At 38.4% G+C, this 18,062-nt stretch overlaps 1 protein-coding gene across 11 annotated transcripts in view; it reads left to right on the forward strand.

Moving 5' to 3' along the window:
* Positions 1–18,062, forward strand: part of elavl2 (ELAV like neuron-specific RNA binding protein 2) — a 119,967-nt gene that overhangs the window by 79,249 nt on the left and 22,656 nt on the right. For all 11 annotated transcript variants that reach the window (XM_061912567.1, XM_061912573.1, XM_061912566.1 and 8 more), the window contains one exon: positions 12,932–13,085. In XM_061912567.1, coding sequence (XP_061768551.1) covers positions 12,932–13,085 — 154 coding nt within the window. The remainder of the gene's footprint in view (positions 1–12,931; positions 13,086–18,062) is intronic.

The raw sequence follows: 18,062 nt of genomic DNA on the forward strand, positions 1-18,062 counted from the left end.
TGTAACCAAATATTAACATTGCTGTATGTATACTTTTGACCCAGCAGATTTGGTCACATTTTCACCCATCCATCCATCCATCCATTTCCTACCGCTTATTCCCTCTAGGGTCGCGGGGGGTGCTGGTGCCGTAGACCCATAATAAATTCATCAATCAATAAACTATTATTTATATAGCCCTAAATCACAAGTGTTTCAAAGGGCTGCACAAACCACAACGACATCCTCTGTAGAACCCACATAAGGGCAAGGAAAAACTCATCCCAGTGGGACGTCGGTGACAGTGACAATGATGACTAGTTTAGTTGGGATTCTATTATAAAAACCAATTTTTCTTACTTGTTGGTAATTGTTTTTGTGTATTTGGGATCCCTATCAGTCCTGAAAATAAAAAATAAGGCATGGTGAAGATATTTGGTTAAGTCAACAGATATTTCCATTCGTGGGTCAGTTTTGTCTTAATTGAATGTACAAAAGGTATCATTAGCCATGTGTATATGGACATTAGGTTAATCTGATAATCATTTGGATTAGAATGTTACTGTGTACATGGACCCTGATTATGATGTGCATTTTCATGCATCACACCTTCAATCGCGATACTTTACTTTGACATGCGCAGAACCTAACGTAAACCGGAACATGTTATTGTTTGTGCTGTGGTGCCAATTTTTTTGGACGAGTTTGCTCACTGCACGTGCTGAAGTAGCAATAGACTTCCACTGTAAAACACAGATTTGTGCATTTCTGCTTGTCCAACGTTCTAACGGTATTTGTTATTTTTTCCTTCTGTTCACTGCTTTTGTTTTACCTCTTTTTTTAAATGTGGCTTTTATGTGCTTTTTATATTGTGATTATGTACAGGTTGCTACAAGTCTTCATGTTACCATGTTGTTCTCTGTATGTGTTTGAGGCAAACAGTTAGCACTTTAAGGAGGTGTCGGAGTTGAAAGTCATAAATAAAACAGCTCGTTAAGACAACTGGGTCCCTTCTTTGTTACTTCAGCACATGACACGCCAGACCATATTGTAGTTTTGGCTTGTCTCGTTTTAAAGCAACAAGCTCAACAGCATACAACGCTACTTCTGTATATTTTCAATTGGGGGAGACGGCAGCAAGACAATCACTTCATTGCTCTTATTAAATTTAGTCCCCTATCTACCACCAAAGTATAGATGACATCAAAGACATGTACAGTAAAATGGTAAATGGGTTATACTTGTATAGCGCTTTTCTACCTTCAAGGTATTTCCACAGTCACCCATTTACACACACATTCACACACTGATGGTGGGAGCGACCATGCTAGGCCTTAACCATGGCCTATCAGGAGCAAAGGCGAAGTGTCTTGCTCCAGGACACAACGAACGTGACTAGGATGACGGAACCCTCAGGTAGCTGGCACTGCCACTCTTATCAACCGAGCCACGCCGTCACCTACATGTAAGGATAATTCACACCCACAGTTTGGAAGATGTTTTGATGCGCAACAATTCGACTGACAATCTGTATAGACCACATCGGAATTAAAGTTTGGTCGAAACGTGTGTGATCGACTCAAAATATTCCAAATGGCGTGTTTACATGAAACATTTTATTCTGGTTAGGCTTTTAATCCGATTTAATGTGTCCATGCAGTGCTGTACGGTGCGACAAATTTAATCGCAAATGTTCCTAAAAATAGACCTGTGCGACTTAAACTGTCGCACGTGTGGGGAAAGGAATTTAAACCTTTTCATTGCATTTTGCTCCTAAAAGAAATCCATCCCGATTTGAGTACAAAATAGAGTACATTTTTCACCCATCCGTATAGCATGTTTGAAATAAATTTAAAGCATGATCATGTGGACTGTGATTGACACAGAAGTGTTGCTCACTCGCGCTGAGAGCTGTGTGGTCATCCCCTCCCAGCCCTCCCTCCTGTGCCATGCTCAAACACGTTTGAAACAAGATATTAGTTAAAGGAACTGGTCAGTAAAATAAAACATTTTTTTCCACCACCACTTGACACAGGAGGAGTTCAAGTACCTCGGAGTCTTGTTCAACAGTGAGGGAAGAGTGGATTGCTTCAAAGCAAATTTGTGAATTCTATTTTCGCAATTTTTCCCTTTTTTGAGTGGATTAATATTGGCCTGTGGATTAATGGATCACTAGGAAGGTGGTTGATAAAACGCGTTCGTGACTCGCAAGTAAAATGCATTCACTTCAAACTAGCACAGCGTGCATGTCTTTAAGGAACGTTTGAGGAGGAAATGTTGTTATTATAAACGTTTGTGTAGTGTTGGTTCTTTTGTCATTATTAAAACTGATTTCAATGTGTAGCAGTGGCCGCTTAGGTGAATGTGACAGCGTGTCATAATTACGTCGGTCAGCTGGAACAAAAAATACCGATAGCAGCATCGTTAATCCAGAATCTTCACAGTCCTCATGGGCCGACCTAATTAAAAACTGATGCCAAAAAAAAATGTTATTCTGTGTACATCCCTCGTCATCAACCTCACCAATGGCTTAAAATCGTTAGCTTATCCGATCCACTTACTTTTGGACACATCGAAGATTCAGCCGCAAACTTGGTCTCCCGGCTCTTAAACCACACGTGGTTGAATCTTGAGCAGGTTGTTGAGGTCAGATTGTACTTCACATGTTTGCTTGGTGTACACAGGGGATGTTTGTATACACACCTAGGAATTGGTTCATTGCAATGTTTGTCACAGGTGAAGTATTAATTTGTGATCAACCAAAGCCGGTGTGAAACTGTTAACAAAATCTAAGTTTTGCATCCTATCACAGTTTTGTGGTCACAGTTTTTGATTTGGTTCGTTGTACAGTTGAGTGTTTTTTATACCACTACAATTTATTCCAATAATTCAACATTATCAGTTTGTTGTCATCAATTGTCATGTATTGTTTTTTGCATAGCTGTAATCATTTGGTTTTTGCAATCCTGTAGATCTCCTTCTCTGCACTATTGTCCAAGCTTGATACTTAGCAACAATTTGATTCATGTTTCGGGTAAGGTTGTGTACTGTTGAGAATCATCTTAGATTGCAGGTGTTCATCTATGAGACGAACCAAACCCTCTACGCTGATTTTAAAGATAATATACAGAACGTGTCATTGACTATCTACTATATCACTGTATTGATGAACAGATTCAGTTGTTATGTCTCATGTCTGGGCTGATTTAGCATCAGTTTGTTGCTCGGGGGAAACAATCAACTTTTTCCAGGGGTGCTTTTTGCCATTTTCCATTATATATGTGTACGCACGGTGCAGTGGCTGAACTCTGAAAGGGAGCAGCCGTGTGTGTCCACCCATCCAAGCAGTTGAGAGGCACCACAAGCACGAAAAATGCAGAGGCTATCTCTGTTTGCTAGCTCTGGCTTTGTTGTTTGCGCAAAGCACTAAATGTGTGGTTTGAAGTGTTTGTGCAAAGCCAGACGGATATTTTTCTCATTATTTAAAAAATAAAAAAAACACTGAAAAACACTTGCTACATTCTGACCATGAGACAGTTTTAATCTCGCAAGAAACCTTTGAGCGCTCGCCACACTCTTAGCATTTACTAATTTGATTACAAAAACATTTATTTTGTTTTTTCTTGCTTCAATAATTTGTTTGAGTTTGATTTTTCATCAATTCTATTAATGGAATTTAGTTCATAGAAACCTTCCAGATCAAAATCAGAAGTTCTTTATTAATCCCCGAGGGGAAATTAAGACCTTATATAGTCCTATAGAAATATAGTCCTTTCTTAGAATCGATTCATGTCAGTCATCATTCGATTACTTTATTAGTCCTACAGGGGAAATTCAGATTAATAGCAATCATTTTGAAAGGGTCTTTAAACTATTCCAAAATTTTTTTGTTTTAATTATATTGTTGTAATTTTCATATAGGCTTCTACAGTTAGGATGAATAGTTAGTTGACCATTTGATTTTTGACTTAATGTTGGTAATTTACTGTTCGTTTTTATAGTATAGACCAGGGGTTTTCAACCCGTGGCTCTGGAACCACGTCGGGCTCTTCTTCCTCCTTGTTGTGGCTCCCTCAGATTTTTTTCCAACCCCAAAGTGAGAAAAGTTTGAATTTTTAGAAAGATTTTTAAAATCCCGACTGTATGAGGCCGTAAATGTGCACAGACAGAGTTCTGAGGCACAAAAAGGCAAGTAAAAGAGACTGGAAGCCTGTGTGTTCAGTTCAGTTCAGTGTGCAACCCCTTAGGTAAGCTAAGCATGAATATTTGCTAAAAAAGATATTCTTTTCACATGGACGGATTGATTTTTCTGTAAATAAAAAAATTAAAAAAGATGAAAATATTTTAAAGATTATAAGCGGTGTTACATGTTGCGGCTTTATACTAGTTTTCTTTCACTGAAGAAGCGGTGGCAATATAAATGTCTTGATAGTAAATGTTGCTGACCCCTGGTATAGACAATCATGCTTCGGGTGGGGAAAAATGTGTCTAGGTCTTTGTCAACCTGTAAATCCATACTTTTATGGTTGTTGAAGCTAGATGTTTCTAATTCATTGTCCATTTGAGTCCTGTCTACTTTGAGAACATCCTGACACTTACAGTATATACCATATACCGTATTTTCCGGCCCATAGGGTGCGCTGAATTATAAGGCGCATTGCCGATGAATGGTTTAGTTTTTGATCTTGTTTCATATATTAAAGGAGTCATAGTAGTATTACTTTTTCTAATAGTTTATTGTGGTCTACATAACATGTAATGGTAGTTCTTTGGTCAAAATGTTGCATAGATTATGTTTTACGGATTATCTTCAAGTTACTTTCTGACAGTAGTTTCTAGATTTGCCATTTTGTGGGCGGTCCTATTTACGTGGCTCACCTTCGACAGTGTCTTCTCCCTGTCATCGGAAATGTGTTCCGTGAAAAACCGTCCGGCCGGATCTCTTATAACTAAAGTTCCTTGGGTGAATAATGTAAACTCACTTCGACCTTATGTTTTAGCGCTGTCATGGCAAGTCTACTGACAGATATAAGTGAGTACTTTACACTACTTTATATTAGAAATGGCAACAGCGGAAGATAGAGAAAAATAAGTTTATCAACTACGCCATCGGCGCAGACGCGCAATTTTCCAGAACTTACGTAGATCCCAAAAACAGATCGGCAGGTACCAGAAAATAAGAGAAGTTGCTTTTGCATAATATTGCGAAACCAAACACCAGAGAATATCTTACCTTTTACAGACACCATAATAATACTTGCATGTTTAATGCGCCGATAATTCTTTAAGCGGTGCGGCTTCATAGCTTACCAAAGTCTTAGTAAAACATTTTGATAGAGTTTTGAGCGCTGTGTGTAATGTTCTATATTTTCAGTGGAACATTTAAAATGTTAGTGGTTTTGAGACATACTGCCATCATAGTGGCAATCTACAAAATGTATAAAATAGCTTTGGGGTGGGTAAGCTCAACCAAACTTATTCCTTACATTAGGCGCAAGGGATCATAAGGCGCCCTGTCGAGTTTTGAGAGAAAAAAAGGATTTTAAGTGCGCCTTACAGTCTGGAAAATACGGTACTTTAAAATATTGACTTGTTTCAGCCTGTGTATCTTTTATTTGTATGCTTGTCGGTCTAAAGGCTGGCAATGTTGAGCAGAGGCAAATAGCAGGTGTTAAGTCATCACCTTGTGTTGATGGTAGTTTCATGATTATGCGAGGGTTAGCGGGATAGAAACTACAGATTGTATCATTTGTCCAGAATCTTAAGGTTTGTTCGGTACTGAACCAATTAGAAACCAGTATTAAAAAAATACTAGGTCTCTGAATATGTCCCTAGTAGTGTTGTACAGTATACCTGTGCTAGTATAGTATTGTGGTACTAATTAATCAAAAAAGGTCCTATACTAAATAAAAGTACTGTTTTTTTACGAGCATGAAGGCGCGTCGTCACGTCATGACATTGCTGGTTTTACGAGCAGAAGAGCATGTTCGGCAGCGCACAGTCACAGAGTACTTACAAGCAGACAAGGGGCGTAGACAAAAAAGGGAGAACGGACGAATTTTGGCCTAAAAAGTAAAGATAAAGGTTGAAGTGTCCTTAGGAAGAATTGTTTCAAGACAGGCTAGCTAGCTAGCAGCTAACATCCATCCGCATTCGGCAGTGTTTTAGCTACATCTAAATCACTAATCCTCGCCCCCGTGGTTACAAATAAAGTACGTTTCTTACAAGTATCATCGCTGCAGGAAGAGGAATATCTAAACATGCTTCACTACACACCGTAGGAGGATACTATAGCTCACCACAGTCACTGCTAACAAAAAATAGTGCTCCTGAATGTAAAAAAAAAAAATGGCATGGTGGATTTAAACCTAACCTCCACTGTAATGATACAGAGTACAATAGCGTATCTAGTCAATAGTACTATGATTACATCGGTATTTTTAATCGTCACAAAATCTTTTGTAACGAGTTGGTTGCATGTTTATGCATAGGTCGTTCTACCAAGACGCAGACGGAAAACTCCAGACGAATCATGCAGGTAGGAAATTAATTTATTTCTCATAAATCATGCAGGAAAAACAAAAGGGTGCCGATAGCACGGGTGGCAGACCTAAGAAAGAGCCTAGCGTGGAAGCTAGCCTACAAACAGGAATCAAAACTATAGCCATCGTTAACCGTTGCGTGATGCAAACAAGGAAGCCAGACTGAATGTGGAAAGAAACAGGAATAAATAGCTTTCTGGTTAGTGTCCAGGAACAGGTAAGCGACCTGAACACTACCCAGAGTCAGGTGAAACTAATCTGCTGTCATGGCAACTGAAACACAAACCCAGGGGTGCAAAAAACAACTGAGGTAGTCAAAACTAAAAAAAACATCTTCCGGGCAACATTTATTTTCCTTTATTAAAATTCATATTATGTTTATAAACTCAGGCAATATGTCCCTGGACACATGAAGATTTTGAATATGACCAATGTATGACCCTGTAACTACTTGGTATCGGATTGATACCTAAATTTGTGGTATCATCCAAAACTAATGTAAAGCATCCAAACAGAAAAATAAGTGATTATTACATTTTAACAGAAGTGTAGCTGGAACATGTTGAAACGGAAAATAACCAGATATTACTATTACATGAAGAAGTGGATTAATAATCCATTTTTACAGCTTGTCCTTCATAATGTTGACAAAATAATAGAATGAGAAATGACAGAAAATGTTACTGCAAATGTCAGCAGACAAATTAGGAGCCTTTGTTTGCTTACTTACTATTAAAAGACAAGTTATTTAGTATATTCACTATTTTATTTAATGCCAAAATTGTTCTTCGATTGCAATAATAAACATGTGTTTAATTTACAGTAAGATTTTTTGTTAAAATAAAGCCAATAATGCTATTTTTCGTGATCCCCTTTATTTAAAAAGGTAAGAAATACATTTTGATACAGGTACCAAAATATTGGTATCGGGACAACCATAGTCTATAGGCTGAAGAACAGCATTTATAGTTTTCAACGCGTAGCCCGATTCCCCATCTCTACCGAACAATGATGGCACATTCCATTTGTACTTCTCCAGGAAGGCTACGTGTTCCCACACAGAAGACCTCAACAGAAGAGGCTTATCAAGTTTTGACTTTTCCATTACTACTGCCAGCCAGAGGCTGCACCAGGGGCGTCACTAGACCTAATACTGTACTGGGGCACACCTGTGGCACAAATAATTCATGTGAGTGTGCAAAGCGCGCAAGCAAAAAAATTTTTAGCACTTATTCATCATAAAAAATACATAAATAGGGCTTTAAATTATGAAATCATATCAGATTGTTGTATGGATCTTTGATTAACCACCTGAAATTAACTAATGCATTTGACCTACTTGTGCACTTTTTTACTCCAGACTAAACTGCTACTGGTAAAAGCAAAAAGGAAGAGCAATGAATCTTTTTGAAATATATATTGCAGTAATCATCTGCAAATTTAACATCTACAAAAGTAAAACAAAAAATAAAGCACCCCTACATCTCTGGGTTCTTTTATATTATTTAAATTCCATTTATGGCAATGTGGCTAATCGTATTTCAGATACACAAAACTATAAAATATACACAAAACAATAAAGCCACAGTAGTAAAATAAATGAACAACTGTTGTGTGTCTGTTCAGGGAATCATTTTCTGAGAAGTAAACTGTAACGTCTCGTTTTCATTTTTGCAAAGTGGTCAATCACTCTGGACAGACATGGAAATATTACAGTAACTGTTATACAGTTGACCAGTGGTTCCCAACTGCTGGGTCGTGACATAAAAGTGGATTGTGTGTCATGTTCAATGAGTCGCAGTCAGATGTGTGCATGAAAAAAAAAAAAGTTAAGGGAGAAAAAAATCAAATTGTGGCAACAAAACCAGATATTTTTAGCCATTTTTCTAGTGACTATTAGTGAGTATTTTAGCAAAAGGCAAACCGACTAACAAGTTGGAGGAGGACTCAGGACAGACATGGAAATATATTTTTTTTAAATCTAAATAGGGCAACAAAACCTGATATTTTCAGCCAGCTTTCTGAAAACAAATACAGAAATGTTACTATTTTTTCTGGAAACAAAACGAGATGCTTTAGCTGTAGCCATTTTTCTGGTGACAAAACAAGATTATTTTAGTCAAAGTCACACCGATTAACAAGACAAGTCTACCGTGCTATTTTTCTGTGAAATAAACTTGAATGATTTAAAAATTTGGCTCACGACTTGATATGGAAAAATATTTTTCTTCCTGAAGATAAACCATTTGAGAAGCACTCAACTCACACGTTTACTCCAAATCATCATTGATGCAGAGGTCCTGAGCAGAACCGGCAGACAATAACCAACATTATGTTTCATGTTCATTGGAAATTCCCCCGACAGCTCGTACAGCAAATTAATATGTTTGTCTTGATACAAGGAATAACGTTAGCTACCTTAGCATAAACTTAAGACAATGATGTTGCCTAGCTAGCTAGGACTTCACTTACATCTCTAATTCCTCGCTGCTTCTTCCCTTCTGCGGGCGAATAACTTTCTGATATCCATCTAGGAGTTACAGTTTTAGTCAAATCAAAATAATAAAATTAACAAATTGTTGTTGGCTAACGTTACCTACCTCAGCTGTGATTCGCATCCCCTCTCTCTCTCTCTCTCTCTCTCTCTCTCTCTCTCAACCTCAACTGAAGTCTCGATTCACACGTGAATAAATTACCATAATAATTAGCCATGTGCTCATTGTTACGTGGAGTGAATACAGTAGCAATCAATTACCATACTAAGTAGTATGTGCGCTGTTGTCTATGTTATGTAGACTTAAAACTCTGAAGCGTTTTTTTTTTATTGGTGAAATTTGTACTGTGGCACTGCAGATCAACACTGGGGCATGTGCACCAGTGAAATCTGTCTGGCGACGCCACTGGGCTGCACTGCACAATTTTTTTACCGAATAGATGTGTGAACAGTGTTTCGCAATAATTTAATTAAGTCTAGACTCACAAAGTTCACTTTTTCCTTCACCAATAACAACAGCACTACTTATACTACTACTATGTCTCCCGGCTAGCCTGGGGATCTTAAAGGACAATAAACACATTGGGCTTTTCTTGCTGCACTCAAAGAACAATTTACAATTTGCCATATTACATATTGTCTGCCATAATCAAGGATTAGATTAAAATATAATAAGCTTTATTGATATATTAAATGCTATTTATAGTTGCTACTCCTTGTCCGTGCTTTAAAAAAATACAATGATTTGTAAGTACTAAAAACAAAACTATGGATAAATGTACCCAGATAAGCCATGTACCAGGTAAAACACATATCTGTTAAAGATAAAACACAAATTGCAGCAATTTGTTACATTTCAGTAATTTTACTTGCACTAGTTGATATTACCGGTAGATTGGCCGTTTTAACCCCGCTAATATTTGGCATCCAGCCAAACAGCTGTGTGCGCGTCTACTTACAGTATCTACATGTGCACAACAGAGGAGTTAGTTAACTTATGAGTAGCGTACCATATGTGTGCTTGCGAAAATGCTAACATGTTGGCTGAGTGACGTCAGTGAGTGAGTGCAAAGAGAAAGAGAGAGAGAGAAAGGGAGCGTGTGCACTGCGCAGTAGAAACATTTGTGGGTCTGGTTGTGTCATACAAAACTAATAATAAAGCAACCACATTGCCTCAAATTCTGACCGGAAAGCTGAGCTTAGCAGACTCATTGCCAGATAAAGTGAAGGGTATTATCCCTGACGAAAACATCCACCCTGGAAGGAACGTCTGCCCTGTGCTCCTTGATTAGCTGAACAGCAGGACAGTTGTAACTACATTACCTGTCACTCTTTATAACTCTTTTTGCAGATCTGCATGCATATTATTTGTTTACTACCTATGTTTGAAGCAAAGGTGGTAATACTAATCGCCGCATTTGGCGAGGCGTGTTTTAAAGCCAAACTTGAAGCGCAGCGCTTCCTTGTTTGAAGTGCCACCTTTTGTTAGTTTTGAAGCCCAAATACCTCCATATTGCCGGTCACCACCCTCTTTACTAACCAGTAGAATTGTCTTTTTTTGCCATTCTTCCTCTCAAAGATGTTATTGCTCGTATGCCCTTGGTGTGTTTTGACACACTCAACATCATGCGCCTCGACTCTGTACTTTTCAAAGGCAGTATAGTACTGATTTCAATTAATTACTATCGCAGTACTTTATTAGTACCAGTATACCGTGCAACCCTACTATGAACATAGTAAAACAATCACTTGCTGTACACTGTCTGCTCTCACTGGAATGCTGAGTGGTTAATATCTTCCCGTTTAAAGAATTAATCATAGTACTCCTGCTGAAAATAAAATTGGCCGCAAGCTAGCATTTTTTTGTCTTTTTCACCATCTCCGAGTGTAAGTTGAATGTCAAAGTTGACCAACTTCTCAGTTTGCAGTATGTGCACATCCTCCTACTATCCTGGTGAGAAACATGATTTAAAATCTTGAAGTGACTTTCTCCTACTCAGAGGCAATTTAGTGACTCAGTCTGTCAAGGTTACCTCGCTGCCAAAATATTGTCCCTTAACGTTAGCGTCTATAATTATATAGCTACTACCTGGTGAATATTCAGGTCATGAGACGTAAATGGAGTATTTTTGGCAGTTTTTGGAAGTAGTTTTTTTGGGGGGAGGGGGGGGCATTATGGGCGCCTTTCACTACTTCCAATAGCTGCATTGTTAGCAGTCCTGTTTGCCATATTTTACAAATTAGACTGCATAAAAAAAGAACATATGTGTTCTTGTCTTACATAAGGTTTGTAAATGATAAAAAAAATTCCCAAAAAAGTGCAGTTTGTACTTTACCAGTAACTACTATATTATCACTACATACTTGTGTAATTGAATTTAAACAGTAAACATGTGGGTTTTATTAGTCAGTGATAAGTAAATAGCAATAAATAGCAGTAGACATGAAATGTTCTCTTCTTTTAACCAAAAGCAAATGTAATTTTGAAGACACATTAAAACATTACCAACAAGACATAGTTGTTGAAAGTAATAGTTATCATTTAGATCCGAGAGCATCTCTTAATGAGAGCTGGTAAGTAACACTAGCCCCAAAACTCTTGTCTGCATCTCAACACTAAAAAAACAGTCTGTATGTTTTTCTCTCTGCAGTCAGCGAATGGTGAACAACCATCTGTGCTAGTCAATGGAGAGAGATTAGATGTGGTAGAACAATTTAAATATATTGGTGTATTCTTTGATTCTAACTTAAATTTCAAGCAGAATGTTAAAAAAATGTGACATATAATTAAGTTTAATCTGTCCAATTTTAAACACATTAGACCTTCTTTCACTACAGAGTGTGAAAGAAGGCAAATATGCATGCCATGATATTCAGCCACATAATCTACTGCTATACAGTTTGGTCCCATACCTCAGAGAATATCCTGAAGCCCCTAAAGTCTGTCATCAAAAGAACACAAAAATTCTAGACAAAAGCCTCCAAAGTATCATTATTGTAACATTTTAAGTAAGTACTTTGGATTTAAATAATTATCAGATATTCATGGATGCTTGCCTCATCTTTATAGTTCGAAATAAACTTGCTCCCCGTCTCTTGATACATTTTATTAATAAAAAAAATAGTCAAGTAAACACCAGAGCAGTGACCAAAGGGGACTGCGACATACAAACGCGCAGGACAAAATTTGGCCAAATGATGGGGTGTATCAGAGGCATACAGTCATGGAACAGGCTGCCAGCACATGTCAGAAACTCTGACACCTATTTAACATTTAAAACTGCACTGAAACAGTGGTTGAAAACTAATTAGACATGCACGTACAATTAGATTATTCACTTGTTTTCTTTTATTTTTGTTTTATTTTTGTCTCAATGGTCTGTCCTTATGGTATGCGTGTAATGTGTAATGTCTTGTGATTTATTTATTCTTTTGTATCATGATCTGTTGAACCTTTACTATATTAACCTGCTTTAGGACAACGGATGAAAATGAGCTATTGTGATAACGCTGTCATATTTACATTGTTCTTCTGTTGATGACTATACATTGTCCTAATTCAAATAAATAAATAGTAGCTCCATGTAGCAGTCTTTTCTGTAACTCACAATCCCACATAGCTAAACGCGCTAACATGACCAAAATAAACCCCTCGCGTTCACAGTGTATGACTGACAGTAGAATTAGGGAGGGCATGTAAAATTAGACTTCATATACTGTACATGTGTGAAAATTGAAGAAACCTTTTTTTATGAAATCACTCATTTAGTGCATGGAAATGTACTGTGTGGCAACTCGGTACGCCGCTGTACCGTACAGTAACATCTGATTATGAATACATTTACTGTCTTATCATGCATATTTCAAATACATGTTTATTGTGATGAAAGTCAAATGCGCTGTTCTCTCTTCACAGGTTTCCTACGCGCGTCCAAGCTCTGCTTCCATCCGTGATGCTAATTTGTATGTCAGTGGCTTGCCAAAGACCATGACTCAAAAAGAACTGGAACAGCTTTTTGCTCAGTATGGCCGCATCATAACCTCACGCATCCTCGTGGACCAGGTGACCGGTGAGTCAGATCCTGCAACTGTGACTTTTTCTACCATTATTTTATAATATACAGTATACTATAAAAAGAAAGGAGGTGGGGAGAGTTGTGTTTGGCCCTTCAACAGAGAGATAAACAAATATGCATCGGGGTATTAGAGCACGATAGCAAAATGCAATTTTCCGCCCGAGGTGTTTACAAATATGCATGCGGGATGGATAGAATATAAAAAGAATAATGGAGAACTGGGGGGTGCTTCATGATGTCTGCAGCGAGTCTCCTTTTGCAGAAAGAAATGAAAAGTCTGGAAAGATTTCCCAGCTGTCGCGTGAAAAACTGAATATTTCGTCAAGGTCCCTACCCTACTCCCTGCTGACGAAAAAACAAAAATAAAAAATGATATAGCCAAAATATCACCTATTTTAAAAATAATTTCGGTCACGGATAAATCTCCTTCACAACAGCCGCATGCACGTTTGTATTAGTGTAATAGATGCCAGGAGACTGCCTGTGATTTTAGCACTGCTGTAGTACGCTGGTCTCTCATACAGGCTTCAAGGGTTCGAGCCACACTCGGAACAGTAGAAAAAAACAACAAAACCGAGAGAGAGAGAGAGTTCACTATTGCTAGACAAAGCAGAGCTGTTTGTGATTGACAGTTATAAACACCAATCATTGCATTCTCTCAAAATTTGGGGCTCCTAATAGAGTAGGGCCCCTTGGCTTAAGCACAGGTAAGCCCATGCATTAAGGTGGCCTTACTTCTCGCCTGTGGAAATAATTCAATAAGGATGTTGTTTCCTAAAGTAGTCCATCATGAAAGGGAAAAGGGTTGTTAAAACAAACAGGAAACCAGAGGTGGGGACTCGAATCACCTGATTTTGGACTCGACTTTACAATATAATTAAAGATCTGCAACTCAACTTGGACTTTGACATCACTTACTTGGGGCAAAATGCTTTAGAAGATGAAGCAAAAACTAATCTTACACATTACTATTACTGAATTGCTTGACAACACCAACAAACAATGATCAAACGGTATTCATTGATGTTCAACAAAGATATTTCCGACCGATACACAAGTTGTTGGTCCACTTCAAGGATGTTGAAGCCATCAAAGCGGAGTACTTAATTTATATTCTTTAACAAAAAAGAAAATCAGACTAGCATCATACAGTAATCATTTATGAAAAAATTGGATCTGTATACTGTCTGTGCCTTATAATATTTGAGTAAATCAATCAATCGAAGTTTACTCATATAGCCCTTAATCACAAATGTCTGAAAGAGCTGCACAAGCCACAACCACATCCCCTTAGATCCCACATAAGGGGAAAAAAAAATTCAAACCAATGGGAACAACAAGAAACTTTGGAAGGGACCGCAGATGTGGGGATACCCCCTGGGGGACCGGTGCAATGGATGCCGAGTGGATACGGTTAATAATGTTGGTTGCACAGCTGAAACTTAAAGGAATTGACGGAAGAATTGATAGCTCTTTAATAAATGGCAAATAAAACCCCGGAAGACAAAATTGTTTGTCTTCATGGTAGTCAAACCCTCCAGATCCAACCACAGGATTTAGAGAAAAGAAGGGTGAGCAGAGCCCACGTTGGATGATGCAATATATACTAAAGCACGTGCACGATATGAACTTGTTTTTAGTAAAGTATGTCTGCTGAACACCCACCTCGAAAGATCGCAATACCCGCATGTGCTGTTACTGCATATACTATTAAAAAAAACAGAGAGAAATCAGAGGAAGAAAAGAAATACACTATACGTCTTAAAAAAACAAAAAACAAGAGCAAACACTCGAATATTGAGTTGTTTATTCCAGACAATGCATTTAGATGAACAATCTTATTTACAGATTGTAGACCAGTCAGATTATAGCATAGTTGTTCATGTACATCTGTAGTCCCAAGACATAACGTAAACACGGGATGACAATAAAGCATTACAATGTCAAAAACAGAGACACAAACAATAAAAACTATGAAATCAGTCAAAGAGATGTTTATTCAAATTGTAAAAAGTGGGACACTCTAACATATTACTGGGAAGTCTGTTGCAGAAATGACTTCCTTGGACTGACAGAACTGTTTGTCCAAAGGTTGTTTTTCTGTAGGGGATGTTAAAGGCCTACTGGAATAAGATTTTCTTATTTAAACGGGGATACCAGGTCCATTCTGTGTGTCATACTTGATCATTTTGCGATATTGCCATATTTTTGCTGAAAGGATTTAGTAGAGAACAACCACGATAAAGTTCGCAACTTTCGGTGCTAAGAGAAATCCCCTGCCTCTACCGGAAGTCGCAGACGATGACGTCACCCGTTGATGGCTCCTCACATATTCACATTGTTTTTAATGGGAGCCTCCAACAAAAAGTGGTATTCGGACCGAGAAAACGACAATTTCCCCATTAATTTGAGCGAGGATGAAAGATTTGTGTTTGAGGATATTGATAGCGACGGACTAAAAAAAAAAAAAAAAAAAAAAAACGCGATTGCATTGGGACGGATTCCGATGTTTTTAGACACATTTACTAGGTTAATGCTGGGAAATCCCTCATCTTTCTATTGTGTTGCTAGTGTTTTAGTGAGTTTAATAGTACCTGATAGTCGGAAGGGTGTCTCCACGGGTGTCTTGACGCGCAGTGTCTCAGGGGAGTCGACGGCACAAGCTCAGCTTTTCTCCGGTAAGAACTGACTTTTTAACCACAATTTTCTCACCGAAACCTGCTGGTTGACAAGTGGTCCGGATCCATGCTCTCTTGACCGCGGTTTCACCTCCAGGAATTTTAAACAAGGAATCATCGTGTGTTTGTTCTGGTAAAGGCTAAAGCTTCACAACTCCATCCTTCTACTGTGACTTCTCCAATATTAATTGAACAAATTGCAAAAGATTCAGCAACACAGATGTCCAAAAAACTGTATAATTATGTCGTTAAAGCAGATGACATTTAGCTGTGTGTGTGCGCAGCGCTCATGCCCGTGACGTCTTGCGTACACGTTCGAAGACGAAACTCCCGGGAAATTTAAAATTGTAATTTAGTTAACTAAAAAGGCCGTATTGGCATGTGTTGCAATGTTAATATTTCATCATTGATGTATAAACTATCAGACTGCGTGGTGGGTAGTAGTGTGTTTCAGTAGGCCTTTAATGTCTCCTCTGGAGGAGGCTCTTCTGTCAACCTTTGTCATTTCTCAGTTTAATGTATGTGGAGAGTGGCGGTGGGGCGAGTACATGAAGAACTTTCTAAATTAACAGGTGTTTTTAAATTGAATCCAATTTTCTAAGCAAAACATTTTATAAGTTACCAAAATGTTGCACTAATAGAATGACAAGCTTTTGATCAAGTATTTACATAGATTTTTTTAAATAACATTTCTGTGGGTATCAATATTGTGTTTCTAGTAATATATGCGGGAAAATGTTAATGAGTGTAAATGTCTTCGCAACCCTGATTGTCATTGAAGGTCTGATTTGTTCAAAATGATGCATATCGCACTTATTCTATTAGCTGTGAGTTATATTTGGGGTCTTTTAAAAGAAAGTGTTCGGTCCAGTGTAGGGCTGGGCGATATATCGATATACGCGATATCGATATACGCGATATATATCGCGGGTTTGTCTCTGTGAGATATAGAAAATGACTGTATCGTGATATTTGAGTATACGTTCTCACGCAGTTGCTTTTAGCTGCGGGCATTACATTAAAGGCTCTTCCCACTCCTTCTTGTCTCCTTCTCACAGACAGTAAGCGCACCTTCTTACATACGTCACATACTGTTGGATTTACTATGTGTATTTGTTGTGTATGTGTATTTATGGCGGACTTGCATGGGAATTTTAAGATGGGCGGGGCTACCACTGACAGGCGACTACGTGGGTAGCTTTAAAAATGGCATCATTGTTCGTTTGGTAAAAAACAGCATGCTTCGTCACCAGCATACCCCACCGGTAAGCTCATTTTGTTGTGTCCGCTTTTCTTTGTTAGATCAGCTGAACTATTGTTTAAATTCCATGCTTGCCCGCTTCTTTGCTTTTCTGTTTGCTGTGTGTTCGCTATATCCGCGGCGCTTGTTGTGCGGCTGGCTGGCTGCTTGACAGCCAGGGCAAACACTCACTGTTTTAGCTTTTGAACGACGTTGGCAAAATTATTAAGTTAAAGCGTACAACCACTGTAATGTGCGGATTGAAATCTGTTGTATTAGAGTGTTGTCACGTTGCGTGTGTCCGGCTGAATTTGAGAGTTCGAATCATGGCCGGCTCTACGCAGGGGCAAGAGGGGGCAGAGCCCCCCTAAATAAATGTCTTGCCCCCTCAAATCAAAATTTGAGAAAGCAAATTTTAATAAACTCACAAAATTACTACATTACAAGTTGACAAAATTATCTGCACTAGCGGAAAAATCCGCCAAAGAAGGGACACACACGATATAGTAGTGTCTGCTTCCCTCTCATCCCTCCCTCTGCTGTGCGTGTATTCACCATTCCACAGGCTGCGCAGCAGACACACACCCGCACACACCCCTCAGCCCTCAGTAAACATCCAATCACTGTTGCAGTATGAAAGTAAAAGAAAAGGAATAGTTGTCTACATTTATCATATACTTATTAGGATGGGTGTATTTGTGTAGTCTTATCTGTCATAAACACGTTTATCGTCGCGGACTTTCGGTGCTACGGAGTTCCTTTTATTTTTTTTATTTTTTTTTTTTAACAACTTGACGAGAGCAGTGACAGCAGAGGCTCTGAGCAGCAGTGGTTTGGAAGGCAGAGAGCCTCCACTGTCCCTGTAACAAGCTACAAGTCATTTATGATGCTGTTAATGACGGTAAAAATGAAACATAAGGTATATATCCTGCTTAGCAGTCCTCCTCTGCTGTCCTCTGTTCAGAGCGGAGTCCCTAGCAACGGCCTGTTTTACTTAGCAACGGTCTGGCAATAGACTGCTGGAATTCTTTTTCTGTTGTTTTTCTTGTAATT

Source organism: Nerophis ophidion, linkage group LG10, assembly GCF_033978795.1.
Source record: "Nerophis ophidion isolate RoL-2023_Sa linkage group LG10, RoL_Noph_v1.0, whole genome shotgun sequence".
Classification (NCBI taxonomy): Eukaryota; Metazoa; Chordata; class Actinopteri; order Syngnathiformes; family Syngnathidae; genus Nerophis; species Nerophis ophidion.